The sequence below is a fragment of the Nicotiana attenuata genome, unplaced genomic scaffold (assembly GCF_001879085.1).
Source record: "Nicotiana attenuata strain UT unplaced genomic scaffold, NIATTr2, whole genome shotgun sequence".
In the NCBI taxonomy this organism is placed as follows: Eukaryota; Viridiplantae; Streptophyta; class Magnoliopsida; order Solanales; family Solanaceae; genus Nicotiana; species Nicotiana attenuata.
Window position 1 is genome coordinate 21,294 of NW_017676574.1, and position 9,963 is coordinate 31,256.

At 35.8% G+C, this 9,963-nt stretch overlaps 1 protein-coding gene across 1 annotated transcript; it reads left to right on the top strand.

Moving 5' to 3' along the window:
• Positions 1–3,484: 3,484 nt before the first annotated feature.
• On the top strand, positions 3,485–9,728 carry LOC109221091 (transcription initiation factor IIB-2-like). The gene is made up of 7 exons (XM_019385553.1): positions 3,485–3,994; positions 5,039–5,063; positions 7,367–7,496; positions 7,575–7,705; positions 7,796–7,884; positions 8,929–9,005; positions 9,220–9,728. Exons 1-7 carry the CDS (start codon positions 3,651–3,653, stop codon positions 9,357–9,359), a joined length of 936 nt encoding a protein of 311 aa, XP_019241098.1. The 5' UTR covers positions 3,485–3,650; the 3' UTR covers positions 9,360–9,728.
• The last annotated feature ends 235 nt before the right edge of the window (positions 9,729–9,963 follow it).

Below are 9,963 nucleotides of genomic sequence, written 5' to 3' on the forward strand. Positions count from 1 at the left end.
TTAGGACTCCTTTTATACAAGTTGGGACCGTGTAGGGCCGAAATAACCATGTCCCGAACAAAGTAGGAAAACCCCCGCAATACAGCGTCCAGGCCAGCGCCTAGCGCTGGTCCTGGCGCTGAAAGCAGTGAGCATTTCACGTTGAAATCCTTCAATTCATTATGTACGTTTTCGTTTGCCTTCTTTAACTCTTTGTATTTTTGTCTTGCATCTGGGAGGATAAAGACCAAAGGGTGTCCCCCCCCCCCCCTTTTTATATTCATTTAATTGTTTTTCTTTTTCTTCCGTGTTTTATTTAATTTTGCTCCAATTCTCTTGATCTTCACACCGTTTTATTCCTACACAGTTAAAATATAATATTAAGCACAAAATAATATAACTAATACTCAAAAGACGATTAAAAAGTGCTAGAATATGAGGCAATAATAATTAAATATATGCATTTTTGACCGAACATCAGGACAAAAAACCACGACCTACACTTGTAGGCTTTCAACTTCACTAACTTGCAATCACACTATTACAAGCCACTTTGTAATGACTTTATTACAAAGACTTCAACTCAACTAACTTGTGATACACTTACCACAAGCCACTTTGTCACTCACTAGTTACAAAGACTTCAACTCAACTAACTTGTGATACATTTACCACAAGCCACTTTGTCACTCACTAGTTACAAAGACTTTTGCTTATGACTAACTCTAGTCACAACACAAACTCAGAAAGTTTATGGTTTTACAAAGGGGTTCCTAAGCAACTTCTAGCTAAGCAGTTTAGGAATTACAATAAGAATAATCACAAAGTTACAATTCAACTAAGGACAACAAAATACTCGATTTAGGAACTGGTCCGTAGTAGCGTTTAACTTTGTTCTTCAAGCTCATGAGAGATAAGTTCACTGTTTGCAGAAGACTTGAATGCTTGAAGTGAATGCCCAAGTGTTCAAGTGATGTTTTTGTTATAATGCTCTTGTTGATACACCCTTGATGACATCACTTGAATGATGTAAACACTTGGTAGGTCAAAGACAAGTGACTGCAGAACTGCTGCACTGTTCCTGAGGCAGTCACTTTCCATTTGTGCACAGTTGACTTTCGTACTGCTGTCAAGGACACACAAGGAATCAGGTCCTTGACTTGTTTCTCTATTTTCTACACTTGCAGAAGTCCATATTAGCTCGAGTCCTGGCTGAAATCCGTTCATTTGTAATGTGTGCCAAGTGTGTCAGGTTCCCTATCTGGTTCTTGACAGTAAGTTTGTTAGATCTTCAAAACATAAGGCAAAGACATTGAAAATCCATCACGTTTCGAAGAAATAATAATCAATAAACTGCTTTCTAAACTGTGGGACAAAGATAGGGATGACTTTTTTATGGCCTTATGAGAGAGGGGACTGGAGTTTTGATAAGTTTGATGAAGTGTTATAACTATGTAAATATTTATTATTCTATTCGTCCCAATGTGTGTGACGTTATTCGGATTCAAGAGTGAAATGAGTTGTTTCTTTTATCGTAATTGTTTCATATGTTTTTAAATATTTTAAACTATTAATTATTATGACTTATAATAATTTTTATATAATTTTTGAATATATAAATTCTATTTCAAAAAAATTAAAATTTTTACGTCTAAATACATGATTAAAATAAAAAAATTGAATCTCGGAAAGGAAAAAGTATCACATAAATTGGAACAGAAAGAATACTTGTTTTAAGTTACAAATACAACAACAACAACAACAACAACGACTACCCAGTAAAATCCCACGAAGTCAGATGCAGATCTAGGATTTCTAGTGGGAATTAATCCTTATACCTTTTGGTAAATAACTCAACATTCAACCAAGTGCACCATTCAAGCTTCTTGGAACATAGGTGCCAACGTTAATATTATACCAATTTTAGAAAATATATACATCTAGTTTTATGAAGAGACCATGGGTTCATCTGCCCCGTAAATATACCCATAAATCCTCCCCTACACGAAGTGGGATCTGAGGAGGGTAGTGTGTACACAGATTTTATCCCTATTTTTCGGATGGGGCAGAGAGACTATTTCTGATAGACCCTCAGCTCAGGAATACGAAAAGATAATAAGAAAAGACAATATATCAGTATCGTCAGCAGAAACTATAGAAATAGTAATAGTATCATAAAAACCATAATCACTAGCCGTCTAAGATCAACCCTATCAAACCAGCCTCATACCCCGGATGAAGTTGAAAAAGCTCGACTATCCACTAACCCACAACCCTAATGCTCGACCTCCAAACCTTACTATCAAGTATTGAAAATAATTTTTCTGCTTCTCAGACTTCGTCCAATCAAGAGCCCGATTGGACATAATTTTTTTTTTACTTTTTTTCGAAAAATTTTCACTTTTTTTTCGAAATCAATATTTGGCCATTAAATTTCCAATTTCACTTGAAGATGAATTTTGGAATTTTTCTAAAATTTGAAAAACTTCAAAAAGTTATATTTCGAAAATGTCCCTCAAATCACTCACAAAACTTCAAAAAAAACCCAAAATAATATTCATGTCCAAACACAACTCTAATTTTCAAATACCATATTTACTTTTTTTTTGGAATTTTATAATTCTTATGTCCAAAAATATCCTTATTTTTTAGGGCATGTCTATTTTGGTCCCTTAAATATAACTCTGAGCATATTTAGTCCCTTAAGTATGCTAAAGTGGAGCACCTTTAGTCTCACTGATACAATGTGTTAACAAAACTAACGGTGTTACTCAACTCTGATTCATGAAGCAAATGTTTTTTCGACTATTGTTTTTACAGCGGCTATAGAGTGTCATTTTCTCACTGAAAATTGGCACAGAAGTGGATATTTTCAAGGTCAAACTTTTAGAAGACATTATCTAAAAATGAGGAATTAAAGTGATAATTTTCGTTATCCAATAAAAGGAGAGGAAACGTTTTGCTTCAGAGCAAGAGATTTGCTTCATGAATCAGAGACGGGTACATTGTATCATTGAGATTAAAGGTACTCCACTTTAGCATACTTAGAGGGTGTTTGGATTGACTTTTAAGCTGTTCAAACTAGCTTTTAAGCTCTTTTTAGCTTTTTTCAGTGTTTGGGAAAGTGAGAAAGTGCTTAAAATAAGTTAAAAACTGCTTAAAACAAGCCAAAAGCAATAAGCTAGACAACCCCAACTTATTGCTTTTTGGCTTAAAAGCTATTTCTGCTGAAAAGTCACCTTTTTTAAGCCAATCCAAACAGGCTCTTAAGGGACTAAATATACTCGAGATTATATTTAAGGTACCAAAATAGACCTACTCTCAAAGATAAAGTACAATATTGATAAAAAACCCGTCCAAACGCCCACCAAGTATACCACAGAGAGCTACAATACAATAGATATTTTCTCCGGTCTCTTTTTTGTTAGAAAAATAAGGTAGTGGACCCTACCGAAGACACTTCTACCGACCCGCATTCTGAATTCAGGTCTATAAATACCCCTTTGACCCTTCTATTTTCCTCTACCTCTCCATTACCAGTTCAATTTTGGAGAGAGAGAACCCAAAAACACAATAGTAATTTGTAACTTCTCTCTCTCCGTTACCTTTCTTCCGTTCATCGTCATCGGACCTATAATTGGATCGAATCGGGTCAAAACTGTTTTATCAAAATGGATACATATTGTTCGGACTGCAAACGGAACACGGAGGTAGTATTCGACCACGCCGCCGGCGATACGGTTTGCTCGGAGTGTGGGCTGGTATTGGAATCCCGTTCAATCGATGAGACATCTGAGTGGCGTACTTTTGCCGATGAGTCCGGTGATCATGACCCGAATCGTGTTGGTGGACCCGTTAACCCGTTACTTGGCGATGCGGGCCTTTCAACTGTTATTTCTAAAGGGCCTAATGGTAGTAATGGGGATGGTTCGCTTGCTCGGTTGCAGAATCGGGGCGGTGATCCTGATAGAGCCATTGTTATAGCTTTTAAGGCCATTGCTACTATGGCTGATAGGTCTGTTAATTACCTGTTGCTTTTATTTACCTGTTGGTGAAACCCTAATGCTTATTATTATAATAATAATTTTATTTTACTTTGTATATTATTGGCCTGAGATGAGCTAATATGAAGTAACATGGTCAGTGAAGATTTATGACCCCAACTTGGTTAGGACTGAAGCAGCCTTTATGAAGACTTAGTCGTATTGTTGCGCTTAGGTTAGGTTATGTACTTGATATTTGTATGTTTGTGTAGAAACTAGAAACAAGAGCGAATTTAAGAAATTTTTTATAATTAATTTTTTTTAAACGAATTGAGCTTGAATCGGATTGGATATGGAGGATATATGCAGCTTAATCCAACTAGTTTTGGATTGAGGTGTAGTAGTCGTAGGTTGGAAGATGAAAAGAGCTTATTCTTTATCTAAGACGGATCCAGGATTTGAACTTTATGGGTTTGAGTTCGGGATTTTACCACATCCCATTTGATTTAGTGGGTTCAGAATCTATTTTTCATTTAATCTAGTGGTTAACACATATATAGAGTTTGAGTCAGAACCCATGGCTAATTTTATCCTTGATCGGACTTCAGGGCTTGTGTGATGTTGGCTATTGGGATCAAATAGGTTTATCTTAAGAGAATCTGGTAATGAAATTGCACATGCTAGTATGTGGTTAATAAAACTGGACTTCCTCCATTAAGCTTTTTGGATGGAAGACATTCGCGGATGACACATAAATTCACAATTTGATTGTTTTGGTGCTGTAATTACTCAAATTGTTTGAGATGGCATTTATGTTAGCTTTGTGTTACAACTGTATTTGAATTGATAATACTGGTTTAGGAGATAACTTGTTAAGATTGCTAGAAGGACATGAGTAATGATGCTGACCAGTTGTGTCTGTGCCTTTGTAGAAAACATTATTGAGATGTTTAGGAGTCATTAAATGTTTGAACTAGTTTTGTGCGTGTTAATGTTGTATGCTTCGTTCTAGTTTTTGTAAGGTTGGCAATTTTGTATCAATTGATTGAGCTGAGCCTTTTCCTCCTTTTTTACAGGTTGAGCCTTGTTTCTACTATAAGGGTATGTTCTTTAGTACTCTTTTAAGTTAATTGGGCATCAGGCATGGAAATATTTTTGGAAATAATACTAATTTTCAATAAAAGTATTTCTGAGAATTTGTGTTGCATCTTTCTTAGTTTGCTGCTTCTTTCCCACATAATAGGATTATAAACTTTCCTCACACTGTGGGGGGGGCTAGGGGTGTGCATTCGAATCGGTTTATCGATAAATCGAATCGATTATTTGTTATCAAAATCGAAACCTTATTGAAACGATAACGATAAGCATATGTACAAATCGATAATCGATAAGTAGTTATCGATAAGGGTCAAAATCGAATCGATAAATCGAATGCACACCCCTAGACTGTAGACACTTGTTAAATGAGTAATTACCTATTTGTGTAGATTAATATAACATACAGAATGTATATATATTCAGCTACTATTTTGAAAGCGGCTATACAATATTATTTTCCCTAATCTATACCCTTTCCTTTACCCTAAGTCCCTTACCATATTATTTCATCTACCACATTTAAGGAATGATCATATTTAAAGATCAAGGGAATGAAGTTCAAATTAATGGAAAACAGAATTAGTCGTGATGATGTGTTTTGTTTTGTTTTGTTTTTTTATACCGTTGGAGTGTTGGTGGCATACATTTGATCCCTTACTTTAGTTTTGTTGCATGTGCTTGTTGACACAATTTTTATATTATAAATGGTGTTCGTCTTATTTTAGCTTCTTTTTGTCCATATTAGTTAGGCGCGTTTATAGCGATATACTTTCCGTGGAATCCCGCAAATTTTCTTATTGGTGTAATCGATAACCGAATCGATAAGCCCCCAAAATCGATAAATCGAGATCGAAAAAATCGGAACCTTATTGAAACGATAACGATAAGCATATGTACAAATCGATAATCGATAAGTAATTATCGATAAGGGTCAAAATCGAATCGGTAAATCGAATGCACACCCCTAGTGGGGGCTTCACTTTGAATGAAAAATGTAAAATCATTCACTTTCCTGATAATGACTACATATAGTGAACTAGACAATATGGGCTGACACTAAAAGTTGACACACGCTTTGGTTGTCCAAAGTGGTTTGTTTGTCCAACCTTGACTAACTGCCATGTTATGAATTATTCTTCTTGTCTTGTTGTTCCATGGATGAAGCATTATAGGGATGCACTTTTTATAACATTCATCGAACCTTAGATTTGGTAACTTGGTCTTGCGTGTACAGAATTGTTTGTTAAACATCTGTAGTAACTCATGCATCACATCTTTGATTAAACACTGGGGAATTCATAGAAGTTGAAGTGTAGCATCTGCAACAGAAGATAATGGCAGCAATCTTCACAATTGCTTGCATGTTGCTTGTTTGCGGTTAGCTGTATTTTTTTTTTTTGAAAAATGACTCTCTCTGAGTAATTAGTCATTTTTGTGATTCTTAATGGCTGATTTAGCGGAGCGATTTGTTTCATGTGATTCTCCTGCTTGTGCATATCAGATAGGTTTCTTTTTTCATACAAGAAAAATAGTTTGTGAATATGTGTTGGTCATAGCGACAAAATGGGATCTGTTATGAGTGATGAAAGTAAAACTGACTTTCTTAGTGTCATCTTTTAAAGATCTTTGTATATACCCTGTTAAATATCATATAAGATTTGACATATTTAGTTCCCCGCTTCTGACCTCATATGATCATGCTAAGATTCATGTCATAAGGACTCTTACTATACTATGTTCTTCTGCCCTTTTCTGGAGGTTTTTTCATAATTATCTCACTGCTTTCTGGCTTCTCTCGTGCCTTTTAAGTTAAAGCATATGACAGTCTGACTTTCTTTCCATTGGCATCTTCGTCACTTCATTTTATTTGTGTGCTTAAATCTTTTAAGTGTTATTTTTGTTTTGTGTCTTCTTCTGCTTAGTGCTTCTGTCTACCTTATGAGTTAACTATGTAGATTACGACCAATTTCCGCATCTTATCCATCACAATTTGCCTTAGTAAACAGAAACCATTAGTTTTCTCTGCCCAAGTATATTGTGTGAAGCTCCAAAGTGATAGTGCTTATTGCTGCGGACTTATTCCCTTGATATGTCAGGGGATTTCTTCTGATATAATTTTTTTCCATTTTTGTGGTTGAAATCCGCATCGAGTATTTTGATATTGCTATTTCTCTTATTAGGATTAGTCTTCTGTTCGCCCATACTGAACTATGTTGCTAGGGCAATTGTTTTGCACTATATGGTGGCACCAAGTCTTCTTTCTCTCTTATTCTTTTAAGATGTATGTTTTCTTTGATCTTGTGCAGGATCGAGCAAGTGAGATATATAAAAGGCTGGAAGATCAGAAGTGTACCAGAGGCAGGAATCTTGATCCCTTGGTAGCTGCTTGTATCTACATTGCATGTCGTCAAGAAGGCAAACCCCGCACTGTAAAAGGTGTGGCAATGTTATCTGATCATATAGATTAACGGTTTAGTCCTCTGTGTGAACTCTAAAACTTTGGGTGTTGATTAGAAATATGCTCAATTGCCAATGGAGCTAGTAAGAAGGATATTGGCCGAGCAAAAGAATTCATTGTGAAACAATTGAAGGTTGAAATGGGAGAATCAATGGAGATGGGAACTATACACGCTGGAGACTATCTGGTGAGTGAACTAGATACTGTGGGCTGTGCCACTTATCTGATATTTATATGCCTTTATACTATCCTGACATTATCTATTTTTGATCTTCAGAGACGTTTTTGTTCTAACCTTGGTATGAACCATGAAGAAATTAAGGTTGTCCAAGAAACTGTTCAGAAGTCGGAAGAGTTTGACATAAGGTACATAGTTTTGGTTGTGTATGTTTATTTACGTTCTTAATCTGGTGAGTCCATGCCTTGGTCGCAGAATAATCCAGAGGCTGGTAAAGTCATTGGTTTGTCGATGTGCATGAAAACTCTTTGATGAAACCCTTTGATTTTTGCGGTGGCTTGAGTGCTCTTCTTTCATATTGAGTGAACCTTCTGCAAATTTGATTTTGGCAATTACTTTGTTCTGGAACTTTGAGAAAAGTTCTGAATTTATAGGAAAAAAATGATGTTGGATCAGTGGGTGAAGAACTTTTGTCAGTTGGTTCAACTTCTTGGGCTTGAATGTGTTCCCCGCTGCACAACCTCCAAGGAAGAAGGGACAAACCACACTGGTTTGATTTTAATGAGAAACATATGAAGTCTAGCTGAAGAAATTTTAGTGGATATTTCTCAACTAGACTTAATTTGCTCTCTCAGGGGTCATTTGGTTTGGGAACAAGTTATATTGTGAATTACAATGTGGAGATTGTAGTACATGGAGTAAATAATAATGTAGTTATTTTGTGGATGTACTTTTATTAGTAGATGTTCTTTGGACTAAAAATGAGATATAGCGGGTATAATATAAAAATTTTGTTTCATTTTTAATACTAGATGAGCTTGGATAAACATTCAATTTTGACCCTGGCTCTTTTAAAAACTTTGAGAGAGAGATATTGGAAAAGGGCAACTGTGTCATTCTGTTATTTTATCCCAAGATTAGTGATCTCGAGATTGTTATTCCCACATAGAGTGTGCTACAAAATTAATACCACAGTTGTGGTATAAACAATCTTGTAATTGCTTATACAGGAATAAAAAATTCAGCCGAACGCAGGATAAAATAATTCCACATTTTATCCTGGGATTACTTTCCCTTATCCTTGTACAAATGACCCCTTAGAGTTCTAACCAGTCAAACAATTGCTTAAAGGGAACAGAAGCCATGAATTGGGTGTTATCACTGGCCACAGAGTTTATTATGCACAAAAGGTTGGTAGATTAGATCCTTAATAGTTATTCCCCTTTTTGCAGGAGGAGTCCTATATCAATTGCTGCAGCAATAATATACATGATAACTCAACTTACAGATATGAGGAAACCCCTGCGAGGTTTGGACATTTACCTTCCTCTTTGTGCAATCTTGAGCCAAATAGAGTCTATGTTCTATAAATGCATGCATTGCTTAAATAGGAGCTTTTGCATTTCTAGTCTTTCCATCTGCTATTGATTGCAGTGAATTCTTCATGTGTGGTTGCACAATTGCTTTTAATCTTGGGTGGCTATGCTAGTTTGCATATATGATTTGACAGATTGCGTATGCAGATATCTCAATTGCAACCACAGTTGCAGAAGGGACTATCAAGAATGCATACAAGGATCTTTATCCTCATGCTTCCAAAATAATACCAGAATGGTATGTCAAGGATAAGGACCTTAAGAACCTGTGCAGTCCAAAGGCATAAGAGAAACCTAGTTGTTGAGCTATAGGCATCTGCTATAGGGTCTCTGTAAGAAGGCAAATAGAGAAAACATTATATGTCCGAGTTTAGCCGTGGAAGTTGGCAATCCTGTGTTCTGGATTCTAATACAGATGCATTTTAGTCATGTAGGTCCTGGGTAATCTAAATTTTTGTTTCCATTTCCCCCCTCAGCACAGATAGGCATCTTGATTTTTAAATGTTATTGAGCAATCACAGATTTCATAGGCCATCATTGTCCAATTTTTTATGGCTATACAATTATACATTGTCACGTGAAAGGTTCTCTTCTTCCCTAAGATCCATTTATGTGGTAAGATACTTTACTTTTCAAAATAATGTTTGCTTTTCATCTATTCATGTTTTGAAATATCTTCGTTTGTTCAGACTATCGTTGCCAATGACCATTTTTAAGCAGCAGGTAACTCACTAATTAGATTACAATTTCTCCTTTTTTCCTTAGTTCAATGCATTTGAAAGGGGAATGGTCATAACAAAACGTCCCCATGGTTTTTCATTGCTGTTACAAACTAGAGCCACATATATACATTTGGATATACCTGTGAGACTCTAAATCTTTGCTGTGCTG

Excerpts from the sequence above, each read along its gene's own strand:
- LOC109221091 (XM_019385553.1), top strand. The coding sequence starts at position 3,651 with ATGGATACATATTGTTCGGACTGCAAACGGAACACGGAGGTAGTATTC. Across the intron at positions 7,706-7,795 it reads TACACGCTGGAGACTATCTG|AGACGTTTTTGTTCTAACCT; the intron begins GTGAGTGAACTA and ends TTTGATCTTCAG. Across the intron at positions 7,885-8,928 it reads TCGGAAGAGTTTGACATAAG|GAGGAGTCCTATATCAATTG; the intron begins GTACATAGTTTT and ends CCCTTTTTGCAG.